Source organism: Lagopus muta, chromosome 10 (assembly GCF_023343835.1).
Source record: "Lagopus muta isolate bLagMut1 chromosome 10, bLagMut1 primary, whole genome shotgun sequence".
Taxonomy (NCBI): domain Eukaryota; kingdom Metazoa; phylum Chordata; class Aves; order Galliformes; family Phasianidae; genus Lagopus; species Lagopus muta.
Window position 1 is genome coordinate 9425750 of NC_064442.1, and position 19287 is coordinate 9445036.

The window sequence follows — 19287 nt, forward strand, 5'->3', positions numbered from 1 at the left end:
GTTGCTGTATTTCTTTTTACTGCTGAGTAATCTACACTGCTAGCTTTTGCCTGGAAAGGAGCTGGAAAGCTTAGAAATACTCACTTATTAGCACTAAAAAGCTGTTACTATTATGCAAAGCGGAGTTAGAATCAAGCAATTGCTTTTTTTTTTTTTTTCTAAAAAGAGAAGCATTCTCAAAAAGCAAGGAAGTGCTGACCCAATGCTGTACGCCAAGTGCGAAACAACATCATGTGAGTGACATGAAAACAGACCGGGGACTCTTGATCTCAAGGCACATGAGGGCTTACTGTGCCACAGAGACTGAGCTTGCTTAGTTTCTGCTTGGAGGGTGTTTACCCCACAAAAGCCAGCAAATGCACATCTATGGAACAGTGTTGTCATGAGCTTCAAAAATGTAGCAGCCTAATGTTTATAGGCGGTGAGGCATTTTGGAAAGCAGTTATAAAAAAGGCGAAGAAAATGCAAAGAACAAAGAATAAAATAGGCACAATAATTAAATTTTAGGATTATTTTCCATGGACAGAACTGGCAGATTATGAATTGTAGAAGAAATGAGTGCTGACTCAATGAAGAGCTTCCCTATAATACGCAAACCTACCTCCTGCCTAAATAAATTTCCGTACCAATGCACACTACCAGGGCTTTGTGCTAAGCCTAACTTCACAGAGCTTGTTATGGCAACATTACAAAATCACCTAAATTAATTTCTGTTATTAAATATTTTCTGTCACTTCTGTTCTTGGCTGTATGTCATATTAATGACAATTATGACCACTCCTGCCACCGACACCTAGCTGGCTTCAGATCGGCTAGAACATTTTGTTCAGCACTCTGTTTTCCAAGCCAGCAGGGTTCATTCACCTGTGCTCTACACTGCACGCACAGTGGAGCTCTAACATGGCACCAAAAGTTATCAGTATGGGCATTACCAAAAACTGGAGGTCATCACACAGAGGTCATCTCTGACAGGAAAAAGAAAATAAAAAAATGAAAACAAAAAGAGCTGAAGCCATCTAATAACATCATTTAAAAAGTTCTGTTTTGTTTTTATAAGGGTAATGAAGCACTAGAACAGGCTGCCCAGAGAGGTGGTGAATGCCCCATCCTTGGAGATGGGGCAAAGTCAGGCTGGATGGGCTCTGGACTTGGTTACCTTTAATGCCCCTTCCAACTCAATGTTTCTATGAACATGGCTGTATGAACAGCATTCCAGTTAACCCTACAAGCTTCAAGCATCAGCCTGTAGAGCTTTGTATGGATACAAAGACAGAAGCAAGAGACTTCCACTTACACGAAATTCCTCCCATCTTGGTGCAATCAGGATGACAGCCAGGCTTCCCTCATTCTATTGACACCATTTTCAGGAAACCAAGGAGGAACAGTTGGCAGCCCTAAAACAGACTGCAGAAGGAGATATTGGACATAGCTTCTGTAAGCCAGAGGGCACTCGTGAAGCATTCCAGCACCTCTGGAATGGCCACCAGCTTGGCAAGTGCAAAAAAGAACAGGAAACACTAAAGGTTTTGAAAGATATGAAATAGCACTTAATTACATTAGAGACACCATAACTGGCTGTTGGAGGAAAAACATAAAAATAACAACTAGTAAAGATGGTAGTCACAGGGAGTGACTGGAGGAGAAGTTTTCTCCCACTTGGTGGTTGCCAGAAAGCAAGCTGCCACAAAACTAGCTTGGGCTCAATACTTAGGGAAGGCCTTTCAAGATCACTAGGAAGGCAAAAAAAAAAGAAAAAAAAGAAAAAAAAACAGTCAATTTCCCAGCAAGGAAAGAAATGTCTGGGAACATCAGTAATTATCTCCAATCTACAGTCCAACATGGGAAAGGGTGTGAGCCATCGTCACTAGGCCACAGGGAGCTCCCAGACACCAGCATATAATCACCATTTTCCATTTCAGAACAGAGTTCAGTTTGATCACAACTGTGTCTGTAGCTATTCTCCTTTTTGAGCTAATATCTGAAGTGATGTGGTTATAAAAATAGAGGGAAACTGTCTAATCTGTATTACGAAATGTGTCAGCACCAGCTGAATCATACAAAACTACCAGTCCAGGCTTAATGCCATTTTTGACAGTCTCTCTTCATATTCAAATAAGTAAAATTCATATCTGCAAACTATAATCTAGTAATTTACGTATCAGCTAATTATTTAAGCTTTGTGCTATAAAAAGAAAAAAAACTATTTTATCTCATAACATGTTGCTTATTTTGGTTAAACAACAGAAAAACATACCTACAATTTAAAATGTCAGCACAGAAAAGCACCACAATTTTGAAAACTGATGAAAAATAACATTTTTATTGTATGGCAGATCAGAAATGAGTTTACTGCCTTTTAGGTGAAGTTTCTGATTTCATGTACACAACTGTGAAAATACTCCTCTAGTATCAGACTGATTTATAATAATAGCATTTCAGGGGCTATTGACCTTGGTGCAAATGATTAACAGTATACTGTGTGTACAAAATACAGAATTTCAGGGAGAGACCTGTTTACCAGCTATTCTTCTTTGTCAACAACAACAAAATAAGAAACCATACAATTTCTAGGATAGTTTGTGTTAGTGTTAGACATCCCTTAAAGACCTGAACCCAACTAAAGCATCTGCTCTTAAAAAAAAGTGATGTACTAAGAAAGAGAAGCTGATGTTGATATCTGCAGTGAGATGAGGTGTACTGCTTGTGAAAAAGAAATTACAGAAACATAAAAATGGCAGCCAAAGGTAGAACAGAATGGTAAAAGGAAGGAGAATGGCTTTTAAAAACTGCGTGTAGTAGATGAGGTTGTAGGAAGGAACCTCTACTAAGTAGAACTGAACAAGTTAAAGAAAAACTACAGACTGCTGCAGATGCTACAGTAACATGGTCAACCCGCAGCAGGGTTGCCCTTCTGCAGAAGCAGCTGTGGCTTAACAACGTTTGGATCACAGGTTGCCTTTTTGTGTCTTACCCTCAAATTGCCATCGAATCATACCTGGTAAATTGGAATCTTCTGTACAACAATCATTTGTCTCATACTTCAACACAAATCTGGGACAGTTTCATGAGATAATTATTAACAGTCTATTGGCTACTAAACAATGCAATTAATTAACTGAGAGTTCCACTTTTCTGTAATAACCTGAAATTGCAGAATGAAGAGTCTCATACTTAGAGTAAGTGAGCAAAATGTCCTGCACTAAAAGGCACAAAAACAGCAACAGAGGACAAAGGCCATTAACAATCACTTATTTGTCCTGATTCAAGGACTGCTCCGTTGTGTTTGTTCTGCTGCCTGGTCTAGCATACACAGCTTTGCTTACCAAAAAATGCCTTTTCTTACCAAAGGTTTGCAAATACCCATCTTAGAATTTAATAGCATGGTCAATTTTTTTATTTTTCTTTTTTTTTTCTGCCACTAGCAGTGTATCTGTAACTACATAAGGTACTAACAAAAATCCAGCTCCTTCAACAGACATTTTCAGGCTAGGTAGCATTCTCTGTTCAGTCCTAGCCTCGGCTGTATTAAGACTTTGCCTAAATCAGAAATGTCAAGAATGTCAAAAAATACTGGAAAATCTTCTGTTGTGGAAGAAGTTATACCATTTTGTTTCTACTCTCAAGTGGCATAAACCACACAGTCACAAGCACATTAGTATCAGAATTGCTGCAATTTTGTAGGGCTTTACCCTAGCCGTGTCAGTAAGAAATCACAAGTGCTAAGAACAGACCATTGCAATATTAACACAAGAGACAAAACCCTAGATACTTGCTCCGTAACTCGCAATAGCATCTTTCAGCATAGGATCATGGGCAGCAGAGGTTTGCAGACTTCTTTGAAACAGTTTGAAATCTTGTTCCAAGGCCAAGCTGAAGAGACCCAACGAGATAAACTGAAGTCAGTAAGCTTAGTCTGTTACCTCCAGCAGCTACCATTGAGACTAAATTAGGACTACATTACAGCAGCTGTTAATGGAGGCCTTAACTGGTTTTAGACGAAGCAGGACTGCAGTAATAAATCTGATTTCTTGAAGGCTGTGTTGGAAGTTGTACCCTTCTGTCAGCAGGTTCACTGTATGATGTATTGTGGAGCTTTGGCTGCAAAGACACTGCAGCCTGCAGTTAATGAGCTGTTCAAAGGAGCTGTGAAATTGTCAACTTAATTAAGCCAAGTTTAGTTAACAGTCATCTTTCATATATTTTGTCTGAAGAAGCAGGGTTTGAAAGTGCCCAGCTATGCGCTGTTGTGAAGTGCTGCATACTTTTCTGAACTGAGAAATTAAAAGCTCATATGATGAGAGAGAGTGCTATTTAAGAAAGCGTCTGAAGAAAGCCCCCCAGTCATCCCAGCACGTCTGGGAGCTACATCTTTTTTTTTCTATTTTTAGAGAATTAAGATGTATAATCACTTGAGAACAGCCTGCAATGGTTTCTTAAGATAGTCTGACCTTTAGAAAGACACGTATGATTTGGAAAGAGGAAGAAGATCCTCCTGAGGAAACCCTGCAAAGATCTGAGCTTTCAGCACTGTGTGCTGCAGATGGGTGCACTGATGTGACAGCCATGGTCCCAAAGGCTCATCCTACCCAGGTGAAGGCAGAGGGCATCAGGAAAAGCAAGCTGCTCTGTACACCCTAAAACGACTACCTTGCTGTTGTTCATGGCTTTGAGCAAAGCACTTACGGATGTGTCACTATCTTTCCTGCACCTTAACCAGGTTAACACATGCTAAATGCTCTGTCCAAACTAGTTTCAAAAACAAGACCTAAGGATATATGAACTTAGGCTTTTGCTTTCTATTTAACCAACTGCAAACTAACAGGCAAACATTTTGTACGCACATATTCCTCCAGACAGTCTGCTGACATCTGTTATAGGACAAAAATATCTGTAGTTACCAAACAGAGTTACAGCAATCAATTAATCAGAGCTTAAGAACTTGTGTTTAAACAAACCATTAGCACTGGCCTCAGCTTACTCCTCTGTCAGAGGTCAAGGTTTCCCAAACATGATTCAGACTCTGAAGGATATAAGGACCTTTTTCAGCACCCAGCAACAGCAGAGGTGCAGTGCTGACAGCCATAAGCCCTTTCTCACCCTGTCAATCCTCTTTCATGCTTTTCTTTCTCTATGATTTGTTTTGTTGGTTTACATTCAAATCACTAAACTATTTCAGAGCAAGCTGTGGAGATCCCTCCACTAGGAGCATCTCCTAGGGATTCCACCTGCTAGCCTGAGACCTCTCAGTTGATGAAAAATGCCAAGTCCTTCAGCCACATCCACCTCTCTGCAAAAGGAGAGGGGTTGAAAAAAGGTCAGAAATACTTTAGAACTCCTTGTGACCCTCCTAAAACGGCATGAAGCTAACAGTAGTCAAGCATTTAATGATCCCCAGGTAATATCTCACATGCATATTTACTCTTATTGGTACAGAGCTACAGAGAAGGAAGAACCTAAAGGTGTTAGTCCAGGGAAGCACAGCTCTGTTTTCAGATACGATCAACAGAACACACCTCCTCAGTACGTTTATCCTGAAATGGAATAGCATTGGCATGGGGAATCCTGAACAAGTGGATGCAACTGAGTACTTCTGTGATCAGTCACCTAGAATGCCAGCCAGCTGGGAAAAAATGCAAGGGGCCACTGACCAGAAGTGTCAAGTTTCCTGAGAGGAATGATAGCTCTTCTTTGCAGGTCATCCATGAAGAAAGGGCAAGAGACCACACGGACTCACTGCAGCCTAAGTCTTACAGCCTTAGCAGAAGAGAGTTTGTATTACCCAAAGGGCACAGGAGAGCCTTGTAAGAGTTCTTTAGGAATCAGAAAAGCCAAGATTAAGTTAGGAGAAAACCTCAGTGCTGTTTAATCTCCAATAATAAGCTCCATTCAGTTTAATTGGCAAAATAAGAGAGAGTATTTTCAGCACTCCCTTTTGACAGCCCAGCTATGAACCTCACTGCTCACACTGACTTGGGCTACGTGTGGGATCAGAAGAGCTGTTTGATCCTTACATCAACCACCAGCACAGCTTCGTCCCTCTCCCACTCTAACTTGGAGGTTTTACACTGATTAAAAAATAAATAAATAATCAAACACTGTAACATATAAACACTGACAGCAAAACTCTGTTTTTCAATAAAATATGATTATCTGATCCATCACTATTTAGCTCTGGGAAACAAAATGCTTACCCAGATTCAATAACCTGTCCTTCAGAAGCAAGCACTGTCTTTTCTCCTCCCAGCAAAGCCCAGTGCAAGCGGGATAGATCAGCTTCCTCCCTGAGCAGCTGCATTAATTTCATGAGTTTTTATTATCAAGGATCACAAAACCTAAGCATCCCTAATCACCTAGAAGCTGGCTTTTGCTATCCAGTCCCAGTGCCAGAGGCAGGGTACTGTGTAAAGGTTATCGAGCTGCTCTTTGGAGGAGGGGCTGCAACCGACAGCACTACCTCTGAACTTGACTCAGCTGTTGTCACGACAGACGTCACAGCATGGCATGAAACGGCATGAAACAATCCCAGGTTTTCCAGCACTGAGGACAGATGATAACACAGCTGAGAGACAGCGTATGCAGAACAGCCCTTTTGTCTGAAATTCTGCAGAGAGCTGATCACTTTCACAGCAAAAGGCAAAAAGAAAACAAACAATAAGCAAATTAAAAGTTGCAGGGCAATCAATGGAAGCATTGATTCTGAGTTCCCAGGACTTATTCTTCCTCTCAGTATAGTTGTTAACAAAACAAAAGCTGTTTGGGTTTGCAAAGCCCTCTTTGCCCAAGTTTGTAAATGTTTCATCCCTCTAAAATATCAATGCAACCCCCATATCTTTTTTTTTCCATCTGCAGGAGACTGCTTTATGCATGAAAAGCACCCTGCCTCTCTTGTCCTGAAGGTTCTCTTCAAAAGGCAAACTCCTATTTGGTTACGGTTCATCCCACTTGCTTTCTCTTAAATGCTTCCATCAGTTCTTGGTCCTTGCAACAGTTATTTGCAGATTTGCAAATACATGAATGTTCCACACTGACAGCGTGTCAGTGGTAAGCACACATTGCCATGGCAGAATGGGCCTTGGAAGTCATTCCACCATTTATAAATTCCATTCAAGAGTACAAATTTTTAATTGCAGTTATCAGCTTAGCAACAAAGTCTTAAGGAGATAAAATTAAAATACAAGTACCATACTACATGCCAGAATTGTTAGAAAGGAGAAGTAAATCAGCATGTCCAGGCTCAGTTCCGAAGAGGAACGTCAGAAACTCTTCTCGTTTTTGTAACTTTAAATAGATTCTTGCATCTTTCTCCAAAGCACATTCTGCTGACTGTGGGCAGAGCAAAGCACTGCGCTACATGGACATGGTTTGGTCTCAGAGCAGCTCCTCTGTTCCTGGGTACATGGTGGCCTTGATCTTCCATGACACAGAATTAAGATCAAGCATGCAAGCAGAAACATACAACAACTCATCCACAGAGACACGCGATAACCGCCAGCAGCCTTCTTCTGCCTCCAGCTCCGTATCTCTAGCCTTGGCTGCAGCAGAGTTCCCAGAGCAATCATCTGCAACTAGAAAACACCTGGCAACCAACTCGTCCCAGGATACTTCAGACAGAACTTGGTAACAACACAGATACAAAAATACAGAAAAATAAATCTTTCTGAACGCCTAGAAATTCCATTTTAACTTTGACAGCCAGCACTCTCAAGATCAGCAATAGACTCACAGACTTGCTTTATGACCTGGAACCACAGTAATTTATGTTCTTTACATCGCTACTGCTTGATAACAGCCCTCACTGCTATACGAAGCTGTGAAAAAAAATATTTTGTTTCTATCCTATTCCTCTCATCATTAAGCACTTAATAGTATTTGTTATTGGTAGCTTTTCTGCATTAGTGTCAGATTAAGCAACCATAAAACATGGTACGCAGACATAAGGGCACATACCCTGGTTGCACTTCAGAATCCAGGTAAGTTTTATTTACGGACCAGAGACCAAATTCTGGTTGTTCTTAAACTGTGACTTTTCCATTAGCTTCAGTACAGCCAAGAACTTGCCTAGCAGAGCTATACCAACTGGGATGACAGAAAACAACTCTGCCCTTAATGCAAGTATTATTGCCACTATTTTTATTTCCAAATCTCATATCCAACAGGGAGCTATTTTCTACAACAGTGGAAGGTAAATAGAGCTGTCCAAGTCCTGCCACAGATGCACCTCTTGAGACCACAGAGCTTAATGGGGCTGAAGGACTGTAATTTCAGTCTGAATTTCACCCCCCAGTAAACCTCTTTGGTATGTGAAAATAATAATTCTCTTTATTTTGAAAAAGAAAGCACAGATATCTTGCTAGCAGTCCCAGTACCATCCATATTTGGCATGGCAGAGCTTCTTTGAATGCTGGTGCTTCTGGACCCCTGGATCCTTCTCCTGGCCCTGGGACATTGATTACTAAGTTACAGCTAGTGGGACAGTGTGATTTTATCAGCCAGTAAACGAGTGTACGGGGTAAGAGGTAAGTCACTTCTGCTTCAACTTACCAAAGTAATAGGTGTGGTTGTCCTCAGCCATTTGAGGAATTTCTCACAAAAAAAAACCTTAAAAACTAAAACAGCAGACAGAGTATTCCAAAGAAAAAGAAACACACAGCTGCAAACTCAGCCTGCTAGGCTGATCACAAATCCTGACCTACCTACCTACCACACAACAGGTACGTAATTCAAAACTTGAGATTCAAACTACTGCTGCAAAGGCAGAGTTCTACATGTAAGCATCAGAAGAGATGCAGCTGTGATATCAGCATGAGTGAGGCACAGCGACTGTGTGATGAAGCAAATCACAGAATACAGAAAGATCATGGTCAGTGCAGATCACAGGGCTTTTGCTGTGCTTTAAGTAAGCCATACACACACCGGCCTAAGCTTCATCTCAGTACAGAAGGTTTACTTACTGAGGCTATTTGTCTGGCCAGTTTGTATCAGACATAGCAGAACCTCAAGCTTAAAGACAAAAAACTATGGTAAATGTGTAACTTGAAGTAACGTGGGGCCTCCAAGGTTCCACTGCATCCCAGTAGGAAGCTAAAGGTCGCCGCTAACTCAGAGTTAAAAACAATGGGAAGCAGAGGATGTCATTCTTTCATATTAGCCCAGTGATTCTGTGCTTTCTTTGCATGGATTTACTTAGGAAACTGGGAGATCTAACAATGAGAAGATTTCAAGGCTACCATTTTTCCCTTTGCAAAGCTGTAGTCAGAAATCTGTTTGTGGAGTTTTGCAGGTTTGTTTCATGGAGAAAAACACTTCTTGCTTGAAAAGGTTTGATCTTTCCAAGTACACACAACATACTACATTCCAAGTTTTCTGTGCAACGTCCAAAGCGTAAGCTAATTCTGCTTTTGGAAAAAGGAGTGAATCCTCATTTCTGATACAGAAACAGACACAACTCAAATCTGTTCGACATTACTTAGCAAAAGGATTAATTTCTATTCCGACCAAAAAAGTAAAACCAATAATGCATTTCAACACATTTCCATGTCAGAAAAGTAGGTTTCAGCCCTCACCCTTTCCAGTGAAACATGTGGGCGCTGCTCTGTAGGATGTGAAGCTTCTTACATTATGTACAGAGACATATTTACAGATTTTACAAGAGGAGAAAAGGGCCTTGGAGTTTGATCTGAGGCCAACAATTCAGCCCAGAGTAAAAGGGGGTGGTCTGGAAGAACGTACAAATTAGAGCCTGCACTATTTAGTCTCACAGTGCATATGTCAATGTTGTTTGTTGCATTCTGACCTTAGCAGAGATTTTAAGAAGGAAGGTAAAAGCGGCTGGATGCCGAAATCTTTGACAAATGGGGGCTTTGACATCACTTTCTCTGCGCCTTTGAAAGCTTAAAATCTGATTTTGAGCAATCAAACTATTCAGCACGACATGCACATTAAAGCTATTCAATTTGCATCTTGTCGTCCCATGCCAATTTAAATTATGGTTAAATGAAGATACCTAATTATTCTACCCGATGGGCTGACAGCAGTGAGTACAATGTCAGAGGGCCGAGCAAGTTCGTACTGAAACGCCAGTGAATTAATGAGCCTCACATTCACAGCACCGAATGCAATTCACACCACAAATTGCACTCTGGATGTAAAATCACATTTTACGTGCAATCTTGAAAACATCTCTGCAAGGATTTAGCTCCAACCACGGCTGCTAAAGCTGTTTGCAATGTGGTACATTGCATCCATACACACAACCCAACCAGAACACAATACTAAACTGTTCTCCTAGGTGTGCAGGTGCATGTAGGGTCCCCCGACACAACCCTGACTTATGCAAAGCTTCCATTGAAACAGCTTCACCCTGAGGGCAAGCTGCTCATTATCAGATTTGCTTTTCTTTCACTTTTTTGTAGCAAGCTAATAAGAGCTTCCATTGTCCGTACCCCTAAATACATATTTCCTCTTTGAGGACTTATCTGAAAGTCAGTCAGCATTCTAGCTGCTCAAAAAGTGGAATAACTTCAGTGCCTGGCTGGCACATTAAATGGTAAGGCCATGCTGGTCCCTTGCAGTGCCATTTCACACCACGTCTAACACCGGAAATGTGGGAAGGGATGGAGAACTGCTAATTGCAGCACCTCTCGTTCTTCTGCCCATCTTATAAGTACATCCAACATGAAAATTTCTCACTGAGGGTGGACTTTACTTCCATGTCAACTCTACCAAAGGTGCAATGCAGCGAGACAAATAACTAGAACCATAGAAATAAATGTGTTTTTAATATTTAATCTACCAACACATTTGGGTGGCAGACAACTTAAAGCTTAAGCTTGGCAAAACCAGGCAAGGGACGTAGCAAGGCCAGAGAGAAAGCAGTGCTTTGTGACTAGCAAGAATTTATAGCTGAAAGAAGACTCAGCAGAGCTCACACCAACAGTAAGAACTGCAAAAATGCAGGCTCTAATCTGGCTCATCTCACTCACACAGGGAAGTGCCCTCAGGTGCAGCAGCACATTTTGCTGATGTTTTGCATGACCAGGAGGGATCTAGTAATAATGGTTTAAAAATCAAAAGCATGTCTTTGGCTACTTTCACAGAGGTGAGATACACGCTGCGAGTGATTTCCAGTTCTTTTCCAGTTGACATTACAAACAACAGGAAATTAAAAGGTGAAGATAAAAAAAATAACCCAGACACGAATATGGAAAGTTCACGTCGCTCCATCAGTTCACTTTGTATAATTTACAAATTCGACATCCCCATTCCCTGGAGAAAAGGGTTCGTGCCTTGAAATTAAAAGCACCGCGACCGTCAGCCTGGGAGCCTGGAGCCATGGGGCTGAGCACAGCCAGCGTACGGCAGCGTGGGAAGGATCCTCGCGGCGGAGCAAGGATCTCTGCACGGGAGGGCTGACGTCAGTGGAAGTGGGAGGGAGACGGTGCTGGGAGGTTTGTCGGGGAAATGGTTGAGGACAGCTTCAGTGGGAACAGGGAGGGTCGGGTGGCCTTGCTGAAAGCAGGGACGGAGCGTGTGGGAGTTTCAAAGGAGGGAGAGCTGATATGGTGCAAGGGGAAGGAATCGCCAGACAGGCAGGAAAAGAACAGATGGCTTAAGAAACTAAATAGTGTGTTGCTAAACGCCGAAGTGAGATCCATTTCAGCACTGAAAGTACAAGTCAGCATACATCCTCCTGAACGCAGAATTACACAACCACTGCTTTGCAGTGAATGTAAACCCACAATTTTGCAGGTTTTGAACAAAGAAAACTTGGTGCTGTGGCACCATGGGTGTAAGCGGGTGCCCCACACCAGCTGATCAATCAAAAGGCTACGGCAGATCTAGTCCTGCTGGCTTACGGCAACTGTGAATTTACAATAAAGGAAGTATGGGTTTACTCTCCGATCCCGTTGCACTCAAGCACGCACTTCTGAGTTAAATTTACATGACAGGGAGAGCTACACAAGAGAAAAGGAAGGAAATCACATACATAAAAGATTGGGGGCAAAATAAATGCACCGTATGCACCGCAGTGTGCAGCCGTGCACTGTGGAAGAGTGACACTGACACATGCTGTTGGACAGCACAGGCTCACAGACTCCCAAGCCAGTTTTAAACACATGCCCATGAGGCCCTTACACCGTGCCAGTCCTTACCTGTACTATATGTTAACACAGCTATTACTTGGAAAGTGTTTAAGTGGATCTGTGTACAGCTAAGCACCCTTAATACAAACTCAGGTTCACAGCAGTCTGAAGAAACAAATCATAATGATATATACAAAAAAGCTGTCACAATTTTGAACTCACAATCTTCAGACTTCTAGAGCTGGAAGAAAAAAAAATAAATCAGTAAACCTCTCCTTTGCAACAGTGCTATTACTGTGTAAATCTTGCTCATCTTCCACTGGGAAAAGTACAGAGTTCAAGCCGTGCAGTCTGTGCACTGAAAACTAAGGGAAGGGTTTCATGGCTGGTTCACCATTCACATACAGCACTGCTTCCAAGCTGCTCATAAATTTTCAAATGAAAGCCACACATGAAATTACTAATTAAAGAGGGACATGCAGGCACCAGGACCAAACATTTTATTATAAAGGCTTCTCCATTTATCACACACTATTGCCACATTCATATATACGGGGAGCTGCTCTTGCGGCATTGATCTCTGCGCATGGCGCGTTCAGGAGTTTACTGCATGTTTACTATGGATAAATTTAGGCTCCTCCTTATTAGAAAACAGCAGGCAATTTTTTAGCTACAGGTTGTAAATCAATGCAATCACACAACACTCACACTACACGCCCTGGCAAATGATCCGCCACTATCTGAACAGTACAAAGATTTAACAAGACATAACCATAAAACCAGAATAAGTCTGGGGGCTAATGAGCAATATAAATAAGGCCATTTTACAATCACTATGGGTTATTTCTTCTTTTGACACGTGCACTATTGCTACTAAACCAATGCAATAAAAGTCACTGTATTACCTATTACACTTATTTTAAATTCATGCTGTTGTCAGCTTAAGTGACAACATGAGATTTACACATGAATCAAGTTCTGCTCTTAGCTCTCATCTACGACTTCCTCGGCTTTAATTTGAGCATAGTAACACAAGAGTGAGAAAGAAATAAATTAAAGTGCCACGAAACAACGGGAGAAAGCATTCAGGCAGGTTACTGGCCATTCACAGAAATGCCGATTAGACATTTTAGATTAGGAATTCAGCATCTGCAGTTAGGATGAGGTACCCCAGGTGCCACAACACACTGTGTGCTCTATGCAGCAGCGCCCAAATTCTCTCAGTTCCTTCTCAAACCAAAAATTCCTTTAACTCCAGAAGTGCCCAGCGCTGCCCTATGACCCTCCTGGCTTCAAACATCAGCACTGTATTGTGAAAGCTGCTGTCAAACGTAGCTCTCTGCAGCACGACATCTGCAATAACATGGTTACACTCCAACACAGTACAGACTGTAAGTCCATAAATCTGATCGTGATAAACACACTTAACAAAAGCAGAGAATGAAGTACTGTGCTGCCTTGTATCTCTGAAGAGCAGGATTTTACAGGTAAAAATTATGCAGAGGGGACGTTTCAATCAGATTTTGTACTCAACTGACCACAAACAGAATTCCATTCTCACTTCCCAAAACCCAAGCAACGTGCTCAGAGCAATGAGAAGGGCAGAAAACCACTGAGTGATGAAAATCAGAATAGCTGTCAGTGAGATCACAGCATGCAACGAGCCCCAGTCAAACACACAGCACCTGGCTGGGTTATCTAAACCAAGTAACAAGGGCTGGTACAAAGTGCCAACAAAAACAACAAAATTCTAACACAATTAAGACCTCTTCCCATGCACAGGCTTCTAGAAGAAGATCTTGGAGTTGTTTATTCCCCCCCCCACCAAGCACAAAGACAAAATCACACAATATAAAATATAAGAATATTTTTGTCGCTCAGTTTCTGTAAGGCGCAGTTATAATCACGATTAAGAATAAAGCTGGTAAAACAACGGTCAGGGCTGTGAGCAGAGCTACCACACAGTGTGCCACACAAGCACGAGCGCCGCGTGTGAGCAGAGCCGTCCTGCTCCGCTTCCTGCACGGCGTTACACAAAACCTGAGGTTCCTCTGACGCGGCCAACCTTCGTGCGCTGGCCGTTCATTCCTCCTTTAACTCAACTTCACATAACCTCTTCCAATTTCCCATAGCTTTTTTTAAAACTTCTATGAACTGAACTTAGTAAATCTGAAGGAAAACAATTGAAGAAAATACCCCACAGCACAGACGAAAATTGTTTTGGGCCAATACTCCTCCTGAGCACGTAAAATTCCCAAAGAAGCTACGAATTGTTGGTCTCTCTGTGTGTGCAAAGCACTTGACATTGTGTGAGCTCCTGCTGCACTTCCAGCCCCTATCTCCTATTGACAGCGTGCGTATCTCAGCGCTTATCACAGCAGCCCAGGGCAGATCAGCCATGTTATACAACATCCCTGGGGTGCTACACTTTCCTTTGACATTTGCAATAATTTACTTTGGAGAAATAGAGACAGCTCCCCCCAAGAAGAGAAAATACGGAATATTCAAAGCCAGCAGCATCAGGAATAGAAGTATAACACATAAAGCAATGGTGCACCAATGGAATGGAGACAGACGAGCAAGCACTGCACTATGAACACTCTAAAATACAGCCACGAAATTGAAATGCAATTTTTTTCAGTATGTGCCTGCTGATTTCTTACAGGGCTGATGCTGCATCCCTACAGGAAAGAACACACACAAAAAGGTACTCAAAAAAAAAAAAAAAAAAAAAAGAATTAAGAACAACAACACACTACTTGCAGCAACAGACAAGGTCAACAAGTTGTTGGTGTAAAGAGCACCCGGCACACAACCTGAAGCCCCTCTCCGCCCAGCAGCCCGCCCCAGCACCGAGGTGAGCCCCAGGCCTGGTAGCTGTGAGGCACCCACAGCATCCACTCCCCGGCCCGCAGAGCCCAGCATGGCACAGAACAGCACGAGAGCCGTTTGCGGGGCTGATGAGTTTTAAACAAATGCTGACAGCTCCAGCAGAATGAGCTGCCCCGCAACGTGGGACTTCAGTGGGAGCAACGGCGCTCGTGGTCCGCACCCCTTTACCTTAAAACTGGATCTGCTGGTCTGGGTCTCTGCCTCCATGCTCTGGCTGTTCTCCCTCTTGTCTTTCTTAGAGGAATTAGTCCTCACTTTATAAGTGGATGTGTTGGAGGATTTAATGAATAATCCCGGGACGGGGTTGCCTTGCTGCTGCTGAGACATGGTGGTGTTGGTCTGGTGAGGGGAATGGCACTCCTCGGACTCTTTGCTACTGTGATAGACCACTCTGCTGTCAGAGATGTGGATGCTTGGAGCACAGCCCATGCTTTGTGGCCACCTGGGGAACACTTCTCAATTGTATATATATGAGATATATATACGCGTATCTCTCTCTCTCTCTCTCCTTCACGTTGGTACGTTCCCCCCGCCTGGATTTGCTAACGGGCCGAGTCCCGCGGCTCGGCTCCCCGCCGGGTCGCTGCCATCGGTCCCTCCGCACCGCCGGGATCGGCTCTGCGCTCCTCGGCCCCGGGCGCGGCTCCGCGGTGACGGCGGCCCGGCAGCGGGCGGGGGGCGGTCAGCAGCGGGCCGGCGTCATGGTGTCACAGGGTGTTAGGGATTTTCCTAAGCCATCTGAAAGCTTAGCTTCGCTTTCCTTCTGGGGGTAAGGAAAAAATATTAAAAAAAAAAAAAAGAGGAAAAAAAAAAAGAGGGGGTCGATGGGGGAGGTCACAAAAACGCGAGCCCCAACCGCACGCACAGCTCGGCGTCTCGTCGGCTCAGCGCAGCCGGAGACACGGCACCGTTCCTCCCTCTCAGTCCGGAGCACGGCGCATTTTCCACCTGAGTTCGCACGGCGTTACCGATTAACCCGGGCCGGGGGGGGGGGGGGGGGGGCCGCTCCCCTCCGCGTCTTCCGCGCTCCCCGCCAACGGCGCTGCGTCCGCCGGGTCCCGCTGGGCGCCGCGCTGCGCTCGGGGCGGCCGAAACGATCACCGGAACGACGGCGAGGGGCGAGAGCCGCCCCGGCGCCCCGCGCGCCCCTCACGCCGCGGCGGTGACATTCGCGGTGGCCGGAGGCAGAAAGCTGCGTCCCGCCCGCCGCAGCGGCATCCGGAGCTCAACGCTCAGCGGCCGGGCCGGGGCGGCGGGGGCGGCCCGCGGAGGCATCAAAGGGCCTCCATGTTGGGGGGAAGGCGTGGGGCGGCAGAACGAGGCGAGGAAACAATTAAAAATGAAATAATAAGAAAATCAAAAAGAAAAAAAAAGAAAGAAAAAAAAAAAGAGCGAGAAGTAGCAGAAAGCGATCCTAGCGTCCCATCTCCACGGATAAGCGCGGCAGCGGCGACAGCCCTAATTCCCGGGGCCGTGGGGCCGGCGTCCCTCGCAGCAGGGAAGTGCCTCCTCCGGCTCCGCACCCGCCGTTGGTTGTAGCGATGCGGCGGCGCTCCCCCCCCCCTCCCGCCCAGAGCCGCCCGTCCCCTCCCCAACCCTCCCGCCCCCCCCCCCTCCCCCCCGCCCGCGCTGCCCCCGCGCTTGACAGCGGCGCGGCGGAGCCAATAAAAGCAGCCGCCGGCGCTGACCTCCGGCCCGCGCTGGCGTCAATGCAAATGAACCGCGCCCCGCCAATGGCGCGCCGCGCCGCGGCCCCGCCCGCGGGAGCGAACTTTAAACCGCCGCGTGCGCCTCGCGCGCTGAGCTGCTTGCGGTGGGCGCGTGACGGCCCCGGTGAGGGGCGGGGAAAGGAGCGCTGCGAGGCTGCGGGGTCTAAGGAGAGAGAACGTCGGGGGTTGGATTGCGGGAGCTCCATCGGCCCCTTGCACCGCCCACTCCTCAGTTCTCTGGCTCGGAAACGAGCCACCGGGTAGCCGTTCAAAGACAGAGAAGAGACGTGCTCAAAAGCAGCTCCCCATTCCCACAGCAGACGGGAGCACCACGCAGGGCCGGGCAGCGCTTCCGCGGAACGCTGCGTTTCAGCATAACCACAGCACCGCCAAAATGCTTTTGTTCACAGTAACGGATAGGGTCAAGGGCTGCGAAATGAAGTCCTTCCTTCCCCACTCCCCTGCCACCGTGCCATCTCACCAACTTCACACGCCCGGTAACTGCCTGTCAGAACCAGGAATGGCTGTGGCTGCCTGGGCTCTCGCTTGGGATGCCCACTTCAGATAAACACTCAGTAATAGACGAAGGAAAAGGCTTAACGTACGTGCTTGGAGCAGCGGGCGTTGTTTGGAGAGGAATCTCATCCTCATTCTTTCTTTATGCTAGATTTCTCATTACTAGATCCCATCGATAAGAACACACTTCAGAGGGACTGGAAAGAAGCTGCAGAAGAAGAGAATAGCGCAGCTTCTATTTGTGCCATCAGCCACAAGCATGGGCTCCTGTCTTCTTCAGCCTTAATGGATCTGTCTGCAAAACTAAACTGCGCTTTATTCCTGGTGGCACTGAGGGAGCCAGAGACAGCAAGACTTGATTTTCAGCACTCCACATTCAGCTTGCAGTGCTGACACCTACAGTTGAGCCTTCTCCTTGTGAAACAAATAGGTTTTATTTGCAGCTACACAGATGAGAGCAGTATTTCACATTCAAACACTATTCAGTTTATCCAAATGACAAACAAATACCGGGGGGATGCTTTGTTCAACATCTCATAACAGCAGCATGACAAAACAAAGTGCCCATGCAGATACAGTGCACACAACCTCTCTGCTCTCTTTCATAAGTTTCCCTACACTAAACATAGGCAGGTTATTGCTGATTATGCTGATCTAGAGCCTAACTTCAAACAACAAAAACTAAATATACATTTGCAAGTTTGTCTAAGGAGAATTCACTGCTTTGGATGGGAAGATGAGATGAGCCCTTAACAGTAATTAAGCCATTGAAAAAAATCACTCCTGTTGTTGCTACACTGACGAAAATCCAGCTAAAGATGGAAAATGGTATTTGAACTGGTACAAGCATTAGCTATTTTCTCTCAAATTTGAGGACGTGGCTACTATTTCTTTTATTGCCAATAGAAAAATACTGTTGAAAGTATAGTTTTACCTGTAGCTTCGAATCAGACAGAAGAGATGAAAATATCTAAACCATCACCAGCAGTGGCCATTTTTCACCATACTACAGGAGTTTTGTTTGCAGATTCAGGGCCTGGCTCAAGCTGATTTGCTGAAGGGCAGCTCAGCAAACAGTGGGCCCAATTATTCAGAAAATTAAACAGTGTAAAAGAGTAGAGGAAAAATAGGAGTGTAGACACTGGCAGATTAGGGCCATGGGGGGGAGTGCAAGGTCAGTTCAGAATCAGTGAAGTGAGAGGTCAGAAGAAAACTAGCCCTAGCAGACAGCTGGGGGATGAGAAAGGCTATTTGTGGAGAACACAGTTGAATTTCATTCCAGATTGCAGAGTAAGAACGAAGGCTAGGAAAGAGCTTGCAATGATTGTTATCAGCTCGGTCTGGACAAGTGGGAGCTGGGGAAGATCAAAGTATTTGGAAAGCAAATACAGAAGCTTAAAATTCAAAAGGGATTGAAAATTACAGTATTCAGCCACTTCCTTGTACATCTTAAAGACAAATTAGCTTGGATCTTGCATTTCTTGACAGAAGACTGAACACCACACTGCCTTCCAGACCTGGGGGAGACGCTGCACCCCACACCTGCGCTATGCCTGCTAACATCTCTAAACAAAAGCACTTTCCCTTGATGCGTTAGCAGCAGGCATCCATTTCACATAGTCCTTGACCATTTCAAGTTACACATTTGCAAGAGCTTGTGCACCAGCACTATGGCAATTCACTCCTGTCCAGCTACACAGTAACACACATGTCGGCCCAGAGAACAGGTTTAGTACCAAAACGCAGTGCTGAAAATAATTCAGTGCCAAAGACCCTGGCAGTCAAAATTATGCAGAAGAAACAACGGACTGACACCTGCATGAACAAGTATAGCGTGCTTTGGAAAAGCAAAAAAAATTTGTGGTGGTAGAGCAAGCATGTCTGTGAGCACAAGGGAACAATCTTGACACAAGACTGCTGTGTTGTTTTATTCGCTTCTCCCCCAAGTCAGCTACATGTTCCAAGTGTGTCTTCTGGCCCTCTCAAAATGAGGCAATCCTGCCTGTTCATAGGCCAGCAAAGAAGAATAAGGAGGAGGAGAAACTGTGAAAAAATGTGCCACGACACAAACAGCTGGGTGGACTCTA

General features: G+C 44.7%; 1 protein-coding gene across 3 annotated transcripts in view; it reads right to left on the reverse strand.

Moving 5' to 3' along the window:
- PDE8A (phosphodiesterase 8A) overlaps positions 1-19287 on the reverse strand; it is a 140713-nt gene that overhangs the window by 101172 nt on the left and 20254 nt on the right. The window contains exon 1 of one of the 3 annotated variants that reach the window (XM_048956761.1): positions 15144-16531. The exons of 1 other annotated variant lie outside the window; for it this stretch is intronic. In XM_048956761.1, the coding sequence (XP_048812718.1) occupies positions 15144-15404 (261 nt within the window). In that variant the 5' untranslated portion in view covers positions 15405-16531. Of the gene's footprint in view, positions 1-15143; positions 16532-19287 lie in introns of those variants that run through there. One more of the 3 variants, XM_048956762.1, reaches the window with a different exon arrangement.